The 16,885-nt window shown below is 40.3% G+C and overlaps 1 protein-coding gene across 5 annotated transcripts in view; it reads left to right on the forward strand.

Moving 5' to 3' along the window:
- Positions 1 to 945: 945 nt before the first annotated feature.
- Positions 946 to 16,885, forward strand: part of kcnip4a (potassium voltage-gated channel interacting protein 4a) — a 155,611-nt gene continuing 139,671 nt past the window's right edge. Inside the window, exons 1-2 of one of the 5 annotated variants that reach the window (XM_085138672.1) lie at positions 1,196 to 15,254; positions 15,901 to 16,055. In XM_085138672.1, the coding sequence (XP_084994798.1) occupies positions 15,917 to 16,055 (139 nt within the window). In that variant the 5' untranslated portion in view covers positions 1,196 to 15,254; positions 15,901 to 15,916. The other 4 variants (XM_085138679.1, XM_085138657.1, XM_085138707.1 and 1 more) reach the window with 4 other exon arrangements.

Genomic DNA, 16,885 nt, shown 5'->3' on the forward strand with positions numbered 1-16,885 from the left:
AACATGATTCAGTAATGCTGCTGTCTTCTCTGGTTCAAAGCCCAAAGCCAAAGTGTAAAAATTTTCTGTGGTGATGTTAAATTCTTTTTAGAAAACATGGACATTGTGTCCTCCAGACTAAAGAGGAAGGGAAACATCCAGCATGTTATCAGCACTCATTTCAAAAGCCTGCATCTCTGACGGTATGGAGGTGCATTAGTGCCTATGGAACTGGTAGCCTGAACATCTGGAAAGGCCTGTCTGCGGTGAAGACATTTCAACAAACATTTGGGGCATCAGGAAATGAAAAATACAAACCAGGACTGTTGCGAATCAGTCAGGAATGGGGCAACATTCCTCACCTAAAAGTCCAGCAGTGGCAAACGTGGCCCCCATTTTTTTTTTGAGACGTGTTGAGACCTAATTTCTTTCTGAAAATGTTACATTTTCATAGCTGAAACATTTGATATGTGTTCTATGTTCTATTGTGAATAAAATATTGAGATTTGAGATGTGCAAATCATTGGATTTTACACACCACCTAATATTTTGGGGGAAATGGAGTTGTAAGAAATGCATCGTTTTGCAACTAAAACTGGCACCTATCTATGTTAAAGGACTCACTGAGGAGGAACATACAGTTTTTCCCAGAAAAGGGGGATCTGGATCCCCTACTCAGGTAGTTATATAATACCTTAGAGACACAGATTGATTGTATTTGCAGTGGCTAACACTGCTTGTATAAAGATGAATCCATGAATACCTGGAATTAATCGATTAACCTTCCAGAAACTCTGCGATTTGCGATTAAAAAAAAGGTAAAAACAAACTCTTTTTTTTTAAAATTTGTTAAACTGGAAATTGTTAAATAAGTTAAATTAGAAATGAAACCCCTGACTAACAAACAGAGCTCCCTATATACCATCACCATCATCACTTACCACCCACCTAAGCTCGTTCCCGCCAAACAACTGTGCACGAGCATCCACCCAGCGCTGAACGCCTCTCACACACACAGCGAAACTTGGGAGTTGAATGAGAAGCACGCAAGTAGACCCAGCCGTGTACAAGTCAGCGAGGACTGTGATCAACAACAATAATATTAATAAAAAAAAAAAAATTCCATCTTTGGGAAGAAACAATGGACGCAAAAAGAGTGGAGACCGTATCCGCCCGCGTGGACGCCGCTGTTTCTTCAACTGGTAGGACAGTGATGGCATGTTTTGGCTCGTGCACCGATAACAGAGTGATTTATAAGGTGTCTTTTGCTCGGTCTCTCGTGTGGAAAATATATATGCAAAAGAGGCCAAGCGGAAGAGTGGAAATTTAATGTTGCCTCGCTTCCTGGTGAAAAAACCTTTTACAGCGTCCCTTAAAGCTGTTATTACAGGTGGAGGACACAGGAATACTCTTTAATTAGGCAAAGCGGACGTCGTACTTTGGTAAAAACCACAACTTTAGAGCTTTTTTGGGCTAAAGATAAGACCAAATGCACTGTCAAAGGGAAAAGTTACAATGAAGTGACTAATGTTAGTAGTGCAGTGGGTTCTTGGTTAATATGTTTTCAAAGGCAACATTAAATTACTCCCATGCTAATTTTTTAGCTTGCATGTTTTTTAATGCTTAGCATATTTTTTCGTTGTTTGTAACCAGAGCCATGCCAGGACTTTTGCCTTCTTTTGAAAGACAGATATTGTTTGGGTGACCATTTCTTTGACAGCTTTCATTAGTTTGTCATCGCATGTTTTTACTGTGCAGTTTCACCTAGATTTAAATTATTAATTATTTGGCAGTTGGTCGTTACAATTTCACAAAATACGTCACTTCCTTTAAAAATATCTATGTTTATGTTTTTCAATAATTATATTACATTTGTCATTATTCATTAATGGAGAATCGTAGAAAACTGATGACAGTGACAGTGAATCAGCATACCCTTTAGCAGGACCTCACCTAAACAGAATCCTGTGGTTTTCCTTCTTTGACTTTAAGTTTGTTGTTGTTGTTTTTTTTGTAAATCTGCAGCTGTACCCTACAGTGTGCATACTCAAAACTTGTGGCAATAGAATTTATGTAGCCATAAAAAAAGACCATAATGGATTCAGTAGCACAAACCCTCTCCTGGGTTCCTCCACCCCTCTCCTGCACAGTACTTGGCTGGCATCCAGAATAATGATCACTCAGTTATAGTCTGTAGGTTTCCCCTTAGGCCGTTCACTGCCTCTCTTAGAGCCAAAAGGAGCAGTTAACTTCTCATCATTCCTGACACGGGTTAATGTTTGTTTGCACGCCTAATTGACTCCTAATTATCCTTTTGTTAAAGACGTGAGTCATACCTTTAAGGTTTTAAACAGATTTGAGCTGCTGAGGAGCATAACGCTCGTCCAGCAAACGCTGTACTGCGATCTGGAGGTTTAGATTTTCAGGTATTAGCCCATAGCGGGAGGGGTGTATAGAGTGGGGAAACAATACTGTATGTAGCTGCTTAAATAACCACTAGTGAGGAGTAAAACTTAGAACAACTAATGAGGTCATGTTGTCTTTTAACAAAAGCACTGTGACAATCAGGCTGGTGAAAGTGAAGACTGTGGCAGGTCCCAGTTGTCTTCTGTTGCAGTTACAGTATAAAGAGCTTTTTCATAGCAGCCATTTTGACATGAAATAATAGCTGAGCACAGGTGTAAGTAATCACATTGATTAGGGCTCTGTAGCTAAATAGAACAGTGCCTTCGGTAACATCATTAGTAACACCTGTGTTTACCTTATTGCCAAAAATGGCTGCTGCGAAAACGGTCTGTTGGCTGCATTAGAATGTAAACACATTATGCTATATGTTATGTGATTGAAGGATATTTTAAATCTCATTTAAATGAGATACCTTATTGTGCTAGTCATTTAGTTTAAAATTTTCCTGTCTCTTTTTTTTTGCCTATATACTTTTCAGTCATAATATATTTTTGATTTTTTTTTAAGTATTCATCAGGACTGTGCTCAAAGACTCAGGACTGTTTAAGGTTGAATCTTTAGCTTAAAAATTACATAATACTGTAATCTTTTTTTTTCAGTTATGGTTTATGTTTAAACTTTGATTGTTGTGGTTTGTGTGGCTGAGGTTTGGCTAGTAATAGAGTGCCATGTCCGAGACTCCCATAGCAATTGATGACTTGCTTGCTTAGTGTGGGTGTGAGGTGGTTAGGGTGTGTGTGATATCCCCCGTGTTGGTGTTGTTCCTTGATCATAATTATTGTTGATCCAGGTTCACCACTGCAGAGACCAGAAAGTTATCATGTCATAGATTTGTGATGTAGAAAAAACCCTACCAATGTGCACTAAGTGGCATTAGTTTAGGGTTGGGGGATGTAATTGGGGTTACGGGGTTATGGTTTTGGAGTTGGGGTTAGATGTGATGGTGTTTCTACGTTGCAAAACTATGACATCACAATATTGTGATCATCTGCTTGTAATGTTGAACCTGCACCAACGTTAATTATGATGATCCAGGAACGACACCAACACAGGGACATGAGACTGTGGAGCGATTAGCATTTTTGCTTAACAGCAAAGAGGTCCTTTGTTTGAATCTGCCATCTGGGGCCATTCTTTGAGGAGTTTGCATGTGCTCCCTGTGCCACAGACACTAACAGAGACCTGAGGGTGTAGGAGAGGCTATATTAGGTGTGATGTACCATAAACCTTTGCAGGATATGTTTTTTATATGTTTAACATTTTAAGTTAATGAGGCCTGTGGGAGTTTGAATCTGACTATAGTTAGCTTGTCTTAGCAGCTGACTCTAAGCCTCTCTGATTTACTGTAGTTGCCACTTCTGACCCTTTTGCTTGGTATTTAAGGCAATTTAGATTTAATAAGAACTATAGAGGGTCAGTCTGTGTGTGTGGGAGGGACTGGAAGGGGCTGAAACACGTAGACATTTGCTACAAGCTTGCATCAGAAATCACTTGACTGTCACAGAGAGAATCCACATTCTGTCCCCTATGGCACTTATTTTTCCTCAGCTCTTCCCTTCCCTTAACTCCAGTCACTAAACCCATCACTACTTTTTTTAAAATCCCAATAGGATACCACATTATGGTGGTGCCCCAGGGAAATCTTAAAATATAACAATCAGCCATAAATATGCTACACCGCCCAGCCATGAGTTGATCCTCCCAAGAGCTGCTTCCTTGGTGCAGTGATTCTTTGCATCAGTGCCTCGGAGCTCTCTCAGATCACCATTACAACTTCTGTCGGTGCCTGCCAACGGCTCCCCTAGACATTTCTCTCCTTTAGTGCAGATTCCCAGAGTTTCAAAAAACGGCGGTATATGAAGCGTAGCCCCGCGAGGCGTATTGTTCTGACTGAGTTGCTTTCAGCACCACGGCCAGCTCCTTCTCTTGCACCTAAACCTTTGGGAGTGCACTGTGGAGTTTTTCTAAACGCCGTCTTTTCATATTAGCAGTAAAGCAGTACCACATAAGTGTTGAATCAATGCTTCATTTACTCTTTGCATTTGATTAAGCTTGCATTTTACCTACGCCATGCATCAGCTAACACATTTGTAAGACCTTTGTTAGTCAGCAGATGTAACAAGTCATGACAATAGTGACAGCACACCCCTGTTGTCATTCACAGTTTTGGTCTACATGTGTGCAACTTTATAAATCGCACTGGGAAGTCATCTTTTCTAAGGTTAGCAGTTAGTGTGGAATTGGTCAGGTTTAAGTTGATGTTTTTTTTTAAAACACTTAAGTGCTGTATTCAAAATGTTTATACTATAAAAATGAGAGGAAAATTATTACTGCTTAGGTACGTTTTACTGAATGAACATCAGCTTGATCTACTGTATTTTTACTTCCACTTTATTGGCTCTGTAACACAAATAATACATACAGATAGTTTTGTGTGTGTGTGTTCAGACTTCAGCTTTGAGCACTTATGGAGTTGAGAACTGACCACATGTTGTGTGCATGTGTGTGTACTTTCCAAGCATCTGGCAGTCAGGGGTCCTGAGATCACAGTGAAGCAAAGGTACAGATTGAAGAGGAAACTGCTCCAAATCTGTCAGACGGCAGGGTGGAATGATTCAGCATTTCACAGGAATGTTTTGACAGTATGCAGTAAAGGATCACATAAAAGTCTCTTCTGTTTTTTTTTTCTTTTTGTTACCTCAAACTACCAGTTGTTTGATTTGTTAGACCAATTTGCATTGTCCTTGATGATCTCAAAGTGTGACGTGGAGATTATGCAAATAAAACTATTTAAAGGCCAATTAATGAGATTCAGAATTAACCACGTAATGTTTTTAAGTGGCAGCTTCGAGACACGTTCCTGGAAGCATCTGCAGGTGTTTGGGCTTTTTTAATCAGGAAAATTGCAGATGTAATTGTGTGACTTTGCTCGCTCTAGCTTTGTGCCTCTTCACCGTGATAAATCTGTCATCATTTGGCAGTGGGGATCGTCAGAATTTTGGATCTGTTTGTCAGGTTTTATATTAATTATGTAAATTGATTCATAATTGGACAGTTTGACTTGTTAAACAGTCGGAGGCATACCAACTGCTGTGGAGTTAAGTGTACTTATCATCATCACGGCAAAAGAAGGCTTTGTTGTCGATAGTGTTTCGTTTTTGTAATCACCTGCGTGTGTCCTCTCTACCTGTCGATAAAAAGGAGATCCGTGGTTACATCTAGGATTAATTGTGCAATGGACCTCCCTCCTTATCTCATGGGCACCCTCAAGCAGATTTTGTTTGCTTTGCATCCAGGCTTTGTTTTTCCTTCCCATGGACTGGGTGGGGAGCATCTGCTTGCATGGACCATCTGCCTTGGGACACAGGCCAGACAAGAATGAGGGAAGGAAAAGTCAAAAAGAAAAGAGGGTGTGGTGAGAATGCAGGGTTCGGAAAAGGAGAGGCAACACAAGACAGTGAAGTGTGAACCCACATAGTGCAACTGACTGGCACGCTAAAGGAGGGTCGCTGTGTCATTTCTGTGGGTTACTGCTTTTGGGACGGAGGAACATAAGGTGCTTGTATATGACTGCTGGAAGCTGAAAGAATTAGACTGTGTTTTGTGTTTATGTGTCCACCCACAGGCTTGTTTATGCCGCGCATTCATTCTATTGGACTTCTTTGGATAGTGCGCCAAACAGCCGGTTCCAACAGGGTGGGAAATGCTTGGCCTCAGCTTGCAAACGTGCCTTTGTTTGTTAGTGCCAAGGTCACGCTGCGGAAGAACTGCATTTCTAGGGAAAAAAGAAACCATGGTCACCTTTTACCTTTCCAATTAAACTTTTGGACTGCTTTGGAAACCTCTTTTTTTTTATAAATGAAACTGTTGTTTGTAAAGGTGCAAGGTGACTTTTTATAATAATGTATTTCATAGTTTACATTGCTGATCCCAGGGCCTTTCTTATAACAACCAGCAAGCAAACAAACAAACAAAGAAAATCCTGTATTTTGTCCAGAAATGATTTTGCTGTGATCCCATAATAGCGCCTGACTGATATAGGATTACAAGTTACTGATACTGTGAATTTAAATAGTTTTCTTGTCACATGGAGTTGTGGATTACTCATTTATGTTCTGCCCAAACAAAGGTTGCCAACAGGGAAGTTGCAGCACACACAATGTGGTTAAAGGGCGTTTCCCTTGTCTCTTCTTTTCTTCTAAATGTTCATTTATCGGCCGCTGTAAATGCTGATGCCGATATATTAGCAAATGACTAATATTAGCAGATGTATCTTTGTTCCTTACGGCAAGATTTCCGAGCACTTTAAATCATATCTGCGTAAATGAGTGTCGAGTTATATTTACCACTGAATTATTACACAAGAAACACAGAAACAGTCCATCACTATGTGCTTCTAAGTTCATTTTCAGCTGGTGAAATGTGTTGTATCTCACGCCCCCAACATTACTCTCCACTATGAGACACTGAGCAAATCATAAAAATACCCCTTAAAGGATCCGCCGTATGTCTGGGAGAACAAGTTTTTCCAAAGACTCCTTGATGAAATGGTGTCAGGGCTGAACATCATACAGGCCATATGTGGAGGCAGGCCCGGCATGAGTGGCCAACTGGAGGGTCCGTCTGTCTTTCTTCTCATCCCAATAGGGAGGGGAGTAGGGGGGGCTCTATTCTGGGATTTAGTTTCTTCAAAAGTCCATGTCCTACAGGGTATTGCCAGCACTTAATATAGACTCTCACAACAGCAAAATACTAAACATATCTGTCATTCCAGTGGGAGATTATGACATGCAAAGCATACTGATATGTGCCATATGCCAGCCTGGGTCCATCTTGATAATTAGCATGGAACTGAAAATAGACTGCAGCACTCTGCATGGAATGACAATGACTGCTAATGGGCTCATCATTATTTCTTTAAGTGATTATTAGTAGATCTTTTGCAGCGTTCTGTCAACCAACACTCAACCTTGAAAGTGATGGAAAGAATTGGCCAGCTGTATGGTAGTTGCAGCATCCATGCAGTGCGCAAGGATGACACCTAGTGGCCATTCAGAGAAAAGGCGCCCATAAGTCAAGATGATGGTATGAAATAATTGTGCTAAAGTCTAGTGTGGGCATGCCTAGCAGATACTATTGACTTGCTTATCGTACTTTGAAAAACAAACAGACTGGGTTTAGGTTGATTTAGTGATTTAGGTATTGATTATTCTGCCAGTTAATTGTTAATCCCGTTTAAGAGCAGCTTGTGAACTAAGCCTCTTCTGTTGTCCAAAATACAAGTGCATTTTTTTTCTTTTCTATCTTTCTTTGATGGATTGGCAGCCTGTCCAGGCTGTACTGTCCAGCTCCCCCACCACCCCGTAATTGGATAAGCAGTAAGAAAATGGATGCATGGATGGACAGATGCATCTTACTTCTCTCTAACTGTTTGTTGTGCTTCCCTCCCTTGGGAAGTTTTTTCCAGCATCCTTATGAAATATTAGTGAATAGTGAGAAATACCCTTCTAAATTACCCACAGCCTACAAATGTAAGTAGCTTTGTGTCATTTTGAGCATCATTATAGAATTCATTATTACCACTGAAAGGAAAAATAAAAATTAGATGACACTTTAAGAGCCGGAAAGAGTGAATCTGTAGTAATTTTGCTAAAATATTATTATTTTTTTCTTATCAGTTGATTTTATGCAGAGTTTGGTGCAGAAAAAATAAAATAAAGCAACTCTATGACTTCTTTTTTAGTATCATTAGTCAGTGAATGTACTCATTGTTAGTTTTTTTGCTAACTGCAATATCATACCAGCTTTGTTTGTAAAGCATGGAAAAAATCCACAATGGACCAAAGTGCTGTACATTGTACAAAAGCTGCACAACTTTTTAAAAATACAATTGATAAAATAAAATCAATAAAATCGACATCTCCCACGGTGTCAGAGGCCAATTTTAAAACAGACAGAGAAGAGCCCTGTTTAATGTGCAAAGGCAAATTGTTCCACATTTTGGGAGCTGCAACTACCGCCATTGTGCTAATCCATAAAACAAGTATAGATGACAGGCAACTGTCCTGATAAGAGAACATTTGTTGTGCACTGGCAAACAAATTGCTCCTTGTTTGATGAGCTGAAAATCAAGCGCATCCCTGGAGACAATGAAAGTGACCTTACTACATAAACCTGCAGATAGGCTATATTCTTTTATATGCTTGACTGCCACAGTGACACGCATCCTTACACAGAACGTGCCCCAAATCCCTCTGGGTGCTTGTATAGTCACCAGCGCAGTGTCTCTGTACACGCTGACCGATAAAGACTCCCTGTTATCTTCAGATAACAGGCGCTGTGGCTGAATAATTTATGGAGGCATTCCAACACTTTGACTGAGGAAACTGCACACACCCACAGAGGGCAGGGCGGTGGTGAAAGGTTTGAGGCGTATCTCTGGGGGTGTGTTTGTGGGTGCCCGTTTGAAAGTGTGCATATTCAAAGATGTGTGTCTATAGCTTTTTCTTGGCACTGCGTGTTGTGTGTTGATATTCTCCGATTTTTCTCGTTTGATTTTTTTCATTGTTTTTAAACTATGTGGGACATCTCGCTGCAGTTCATTTAACGATGAAAGAGGGAGCAAGAGTGAGAGAGATCAGGCAAATGTGAGCCGATGGACTGTTCGCCCCATTCATTTTCATTACGCTGAGGGGCCTTCTCCTAAGAGCTTTGTCAATTACCCAGTGTATAAAAGTGCTCAACACCTAATTACACAACAGTTGCATAATAGTGCGGGTATGTAATTGAAACATAATAATGAGAAAATGCTGTGATTGACAGATAATTGTATCAGCAACCTTGTTAGGTGGGTATGTCAACCCTTTTTTCATTATCTTATGTGACCTTTCAATTAGCCTTTGCAGCCAAAGCTGCTGAAGGTTCATGTGAATAAACCAGCTGCATTCAGGAGTAGCCGGTGACTCTTACCGAACCAGGAAAAAAAGCTTCCCTTGCTTCAACGTTTGCTTTTTTTCCCCGTCTGACACCGATCTTTGGTTCTTGTAGTCTTCACCTTACCTCTGATCAGATTACACAGCCATGGTTCATGAATTGATTGGATCAGTTTCAGGTCAGCTTAAGTAAATAAGTTAACAACAGCTGTTTCCGCAAAGATACCATTATGGAGCTCTCGGGTTTCAGAACAAGCAAGAAAGTAGATCGGTGATTTCACTGAGATCAGCCTTCAGCGTGGCTCACATCTTTAAGTACTGCATTGCAGTTTGTTTAATCCACAGGGCCGTTTCCCACTTGCATTGTGCTAATTTTAGCTGCCACTTTGGAGGACAAGGTCGTGGTCGGTGTGTGAAAAATTGGGAAGACAAAATGTATGTGTCTATGCGTGCTGAAGGGAGGCAGAAAGTCATCCAACCTCGAAGCACTCTGCTCAGTGTGTCTCACTGTGACTACCAGCCAACACGTTAACACTGAGCTACAGGGCTTCTGACCACCATGACATTGGAACAGCTTGGGAGATGGAAAAGGAGGTAGCAGCTCATTTCAAGCTATTGCACCAGAGAATAATGAGCTCCCTGGTTTATGGCTCCAACCTGCGACAGCATTTTTTACAGAGTTCCTGCAGTGGCTGCAGCTGTTTTGTGTATGTGTGTGTGTGTGTCTCTGTGTATGTGTTTGTATGCTTTTAAAGTTTTACCTTGTGTGGGCATGGATGAGGCAATAATTCAATAATTTTTTGAAATCCTACAATGTAACGTTTTCACTATTGGTTTGAAAAAAAAAACCTCTCTATGTGTGAAAACAAAGCAAACTGTGGGGAAAAGTTTCCAAACTCCTCAACCGATTCAGTAAACAAACTATAGGTATGGCAAGAGTAAACAAACTATAGGTATGGCAACGTCCTTAGAGAGTAATTGTAGCATATTCATATATACAGACTCGCCTAACCAGCTAATAAGCAGTAGTTCACTTGCATCACACATACAAAGGAGTACTGCAGGGGAAAAAATATAGCCAAAAGGTGTTAAAAGGACAAACAGACTTTGGCTTCCACCCATTCTCAGAACCTTAATATGAGACAAACAGGCAGATTTGGTAAAACTTATAGCATAGATTTAACGTTGGCTATAGTCTATGCTAAATCAACTTCACTCATCTGCCCTAACCTGGAGCATTTACACTTACTTGAGCAGTGAAGGCAATTAGTGGACAGTGTTTAGTGCTGTGGTGGGGAACATTCAAGAAAATAAAAGACTTAATAATATGTTGCTGATGTTGCTGGACAGTGTTTCCCGTTGGGTAATGGCTTCTGTAATGGGGTGTTACATTATCCTTGCAAGGTTTTATGATAATGTGGGGCTTGGTTCAAATGACTCCTTTTTTCCTCCGATGTGTGTCTTCGATCATTTCACATCGAGCAGGGTTTTTAGTCTTTAGCTTTTCCAAAGTCACCTGCAACATTTGGACTTAAAAAGCACGATTCCCTCTTAAAACCTCACATAAAGGTGTAGGAAGTTCTACCTGTTTACCCAAAGTGAGCTTTTGTTTTGCAGTAGTAGAAACACAGACAATTATACAATGAAAAGTAAGGGGATTTTAATTTGAACTAAACTGTTTTTTTTTTTACTAAAGAACAAAATTTCATTTTTAAATGACTCACAGAAAATAGTGCCTGATGCAAAAATAGAGTGTCTTTATCATTCCTTGTTAAATCCCATCACCCCATCAGCTCATGGGTGAGCTGTTTTGCGTGTTAAAACATCTGCCAGAAACAATTAGAGGAAGATGAGCCTAAGATGAGACTTGGTGCTTTAATGTGTCCATTATTTCAAACTGAACATGGTGAAGCAGAACATAGAGAACAGAAACACGTGTAACTGCCAGAATGTTACATTTTAAAGAGGAGTAGCTGTGTAATAAAGCCATAGACCTTTTTTGCTTTTACCTTGTTAACTTAACAATTTTTAGTACCAGGTGTGTCACAGTCTTTCAAATTGAGGTTTTACCCCTCAGCTGTAAAATGGTGATGGGGTAGCGATAACGTGAGAATGACACAGGAGTTTGATGCCACATGTGCATCTACTAACTTGCGTGGTGCATTGTGGTCAGAGATCTCCAGCTTGGTGGAGATTGTTCTAGAAGTCTTGTGGTTTGTTCAAATGCAACTTTTCAAACATAAGCTGTGCCGTCATGTTGTTTTTAGGGAGAATTGTTTTTCTCCAGGCAATCCTTCCAAACAAGTGCCACTCTGTTAACATTTAACAGAGATGTAACTCTTGGGTTTTTTCGGTCTGTGAGCATTGCATGGCCTGACGCTGGGGTGAATTTTCTGGGACTCTGGGAAGATTGACGGCTGTCTTGAATGTGAGGGGAAGAAACTTTCTCACTGCAGAATGATGGACTTAAAGTAGATGGAAAACAACAATTGATTGTCTAAGCTTGTGATGATTTCTTTCCTCCTTGTGTTTATAGACACCATGAAACTACCAAAACGTCTGCTTTTTTAGAAGTGCTTACACTTACTGATGATCAGTTATTGGAGTGTATATGATTATTAGCGCCTGGCTGCTACATAACCTATTAATTCCTGGGAAAGACGTAAGGGTGCACTTAGTTTTTCACTTACTGCTGAAGCATTTTGGTTTAATTTTTGGTAGATAAATTATTATATCATGTAGTATGTAATTTTCTGTAATTCATGCAGCCTGCCTTCACAGATTGTCATGAATGCTTCTAAAGAGCTCACTGAATTTGAGTGTGGTACTGTTAGAACAAGTCAGTTTGTGAAATTTCTTCTCTCAAAGATATTTAACGATTAGCTGTGAGTGGGATTATTGCAAAGTGAAAGTGTTTGGAAACCACAGCAACTCAACCATGAAGTGGCAGACTACGTGAAGTTACAAAGCTGAAGTAGATGGTGTGTAAAAGTCACAAATAAGACAACTTCCTGCCTTCAGTCACCTCTCTGTACTTTCCTGTCTAACAAGAACAAGAAAGCCGGTGTGGCAGTTTCCAAATCGTTAGAGATTTATGAACTAAAATCAGGGATAATTATGACTTTGTTAATCTGTAGCAAAAGTATCGTTTCGATTTTGGCTGACAGTCTGCAGAATACTGGGGTAAAATATTCGCAAGCAGTGCAAACTCTGTGGAAATGGATCGACTCCTGAGTTGTCAGTTTGATTTTGAGTCAGGCGTTTTTTTAGTCTGCTCAACTTAATAATGAAGGCCACAGAACATGTAGACACACGGTCATTTCTGTTGGCTAGTTGGTCAAGTACATGTCTCACTCTCTGGTCTTTGAGAAGGAAAACAAATGGATAAACATACACTTAAAGTTACTGCTTATTCTGCTTATAATAAAAATAGTATCTAATGTGTTTTTTGTGCAAAACTGGGCGAGGCTTAGTCTTCCAAAACATCCTGCAGGCTGCATTTCGTGACAAGCTTAGATGATAAAGCCTAGGTGTCAAACACATACACACATATGGTGTAACGCTAAATCCACTCCACTTGAGCTGCTCTCTGAATTGATTTTTTTATAATACATTATCACAAATTGCTTCTGACATTACCGATGTGTGTCTGTGATCAAGGAACAATAAAGATTTAAGGCATTCACAGACTCAGTCTTATATCTCCTACAAAACCACGTAGTACCTTAAAGGCATTCAGCAGCTAATGCATGTGGATTGTATTTCAGTTATTTTCGTGGGGTGGCGGGAGCAGGACAGATAATCATAACTGAGAGGATGAGGTAGGAGCAGCCATCTTCCACTTACACGCACATTTGTATTCTTTTTGCTTGGCTGTGATTTCTGTGCTGCACTGAATGGGTGTACCACAATCAGACAGACAAAATATTTTTCATAACGTAGAAGAACAGCTGAAGACTTGTAATTGAGTAAAATCTCGCACATTATTGCTGGAATCTGGACATTGCATAGCTCCTCTGGATGGTTACAGAGCAGTATATTAGTCTACTGTTTTTTCTATATTTGTGTCTCATTATGTCTCAATTTGAAACATGACGATACAAAAATTCAACCATGCCTGCTCTTGGAGTTGACTCATACTCAACTAAGGCAGTGTTAAATATCAATAGCTCCTTGAATATAAATGATTCAGTATAGGGACAAACCTTTCAAGCCTTCTCCCTCAGGATTTGGACGTCCCTCAGAATGTGCTCACCTAACAAGTGCTCCCACAGAATGTATATCCATGCATGCATAACATGCCGCAACACAGCGACCAATCTGTTCTCTCATTTCAATCATCGGCGCGTCTCGGCCTGCTGGGAGAGTGTGGCTCCTTTCCCAGTTCTCTGTCCCGGGCCCCCCTCTGTCTCCTCAGGTACAAAAATATGTCTCGAACATCTCAGGGGAAGCAATTAGATTAAGCATTGCTGTCTCCCTGTAAGCACAACCATATATCACTATGCAGAAATTAATATTATGTGCATTTAAATGTAAACTTAAGCTCATTTGCATATGAGTCACAGAAATGAGTGACATTTTAGAGTCTGTTGTAAGATAAACACAAGGTGTATGTTGAGTGCTGACAAAATTCTGCATTCTGAGATACATGCATATCCTGGTAATAAATCCATGGTTGTCTGGGGAAAGTTTGTGTAATGATGCTTAAACACTTGAGTACAAACATGCGGGTTTAGCAAGTTTTTTATGGGGTTTAAAAGTTACTTGCATCCTTAGCTGTGATAGCAGAGCTGCTATCGTTTTCACCTCTGAATGCTGTGTGTGTCACCACTGCAAGATTTGGTCCTGGCAACACTGATTTTAGCAATCTGGTTCTTTATGAAGAACCAGATTGTGTGTATGTCCCAGTCATGCAAGATGCAGACATAAATAACGAGGGACATTGATATGATTTTATTTATCCTGCTGCTATCATCTGTTCAGTTATTATCAGCTCTGCTTATGTTGATTATCAACTCTGTCTGTGTGGCAATTGATTAGTAAAGTGTCAGTACAGCTGATGCTGAACCTGCAGCAGGAAAAACATGCCAACAATGATAAAATGAACTAAGCTCAACTGCCATATCATAGTAGTGACATCATCATGGCAACAGGAGTCATTATAGCTGAGGTGGTCCAACTGATAATTGAACGACAGCACTGTGTAGTGCTTAATGAAATGCTATAACTTTTGTCTCTAGCATTTATGTTCCTCGGAGAAGGTCTTAGCAGGTACATAGTGGCACTCTCTTGCACAAAGGTTGTCACAAGGATAAGATTTTAAAAAAATTGTCTGAACAGTTTTGGTGACTGCAGGACTTTTCCTTTGGTGCTAACTTTAATTCTTAAAGTAACTGGTTGACATTCAAGTGAAACTCATGACTTTCCATCTGCACTTTGTGCACTTTGTATAGATGAGGTTGTGTGTGTGTGTATCACAGCTTTCATGTGTTTGAAGAGGATGAGGTAGGATGATCAAAGAGGGTCCACTGCAAACAGCTACCCGCAGCTTGGACTCTTTTCCTCTTCTTCTTGAATAAACCTGCACATACTTGGTCCAAACTTGAAGTAAAACTCAGATTGCTATGGAGTATTTTCTCTCTACCTCCCTCCATCTCTCTCTCTCTCTGTCTCTCTCTCTCTCCCCTATTCATTCACTGGGTCTTCTTCACTGAGCGGTCCTCGCTCGCCGCTTCTTTCTCCTCCTCCTTCCTTCCACCCCCCCTTTCACACTCTGTTGATCAGCTCAGGAAAGGGAAAGTGCTTGTGTGAAACCTGAGGATCACTTGCAGACTGAGGAACCGGAGAGAGCAGCCACATCGAGTTTTAGCCTGGAAGGTAAGATGATGCCCAAAGGAACAATTGATAGCAGTTAGTCTACGCAGTGCACCTCTATTTTCTGTGCAATGAATGACATCCAACCTTAAAACAGACCTTGCGGTTAGAGTAGCTGAATGACCTGTGATCTGTTGATGTCTGAGAGTTTTGCTCTTGAAATGGGACCTTGAGGGGAATTGTAGTCATAGTGTAGCGGCAAAGGCAAACTGTCATTGCAGGTGCTTAATGCTCAGACAATCTGCTCAGTTTATTTACTTTTAGCCACAATAGGTGGACAAATTTCCTATCTTCTTGAACCCACAGCTCAAAGGATATGAGAAGAGCTTTTTTTGGCTACTGAAAAAGGGCATGTGGAAATGTCGCGCATATCATTATAGCTGCGCATAACTGGGGGCAAAAAGAGATTCCAAATAGCATATCTATTCAGGTGCGTTGCTTTGTGACAGTTTGCGTTGCATGGTGTAGTGGCTGCGGCTATTCATGTTTGAATCTTTACTGGAGGCAATGAAGACCAGCGTCTCTTGTTTTTAATATGCAGTCGAATTATGTTTACTGCACTCTCATAATGCCGTGCATTTAGGGTTATGAAAGTGCTTGTAGTTGTTGGTCGTTGTCCTTGCAAATAACTGCACGCTATATTTCACAGTAGCGAGTCTCCAGCCATGTTTACGCCAAGTAAGACAAACCAGATGAGGGGCGACCTGCAGCATTTCCGCAAAGACTACGGCTTCTCCAGGAAAGTCCTGCTCAACTGCTGCCTGGTGCGGCGCATCATTACCTGGGCCTCGCCAAACCCTCAAGGTACAAAAAGCACAGATTTGTAAGTTTGGAAACATCAGGAATCAATTCCCATTCAGTGAATAATAAGGGTGGGGGAAAAAATCGACACTGCTTAGTAATAAGATATTTTGTTGTATTGATACAGGGACACGAAATATCAATATTTCAAAAATTAAATAAATTAAAACACTTTCAGAATACTACAAATAAGAGCACTTATCTCCCCAGATAAGAAGCAAACTTTCTACAAACAGTTGCAGTCTGACTTGTACTAACTGCAATCACTCTCAGAGGTTTGCACATAGTTGGTCTCTAATTAATAAATGCAGACAGATTGCCAACATGTTGTCATCAGTCTGAATTAGTCTGTCAAGGGGAGACTTGACTCAACTGGCTCCCAGCTTCTCGTATTTTGGATTGATCCCTATAGAACAGGAAGGCTGCTGAGTGCAAATATAACAGTTTAATGTTTCTGTCTACGTAGACAGCAACATATGTGTCATTTTTGACGATTTATCAGAGGTTATTGCTGTATTATCAAAAACAGATTGCATGTAATTGCAAACTTGACTCCATTCAGTTGCAGACTGATAGGAGAGTGACTCTGACTTATGGCAACATTGATGGCAGTCTCATTTTGCAGCGGGAAAAAAAAACACAACTACAAGGAAATAAGTTTATTTTTAAAGATACTGACTAAGTTTAACTTTGTAGGACATAACTTAAAAAAGGTGATAAATTGCAGTATTTGTTACTGTAATTTGATATGTGTGTTTGGTGATTCCCACCTCTAGAAGAATAAGATGGACTTTATTATGTATGGCAGTATGAATTCAGTAGAATTTATTCTA

This window comes from Neolamprologus multifasciatus, chromosome 3, assembly GCF_963576455.1.
Source record: "Neolamprologus multifasciatus chromosome 3, fNeoMul1.2, whole genome shotgun sequence".
In the NCBI taxonomy this organism is placed as follows: domain Eukaryota; kingdom Metazoa; phylum Chordata; class Actinopteri; order Cichliformes; family Cichlidae; genus Neolamprologus; species Neolamprologus multifasciatus.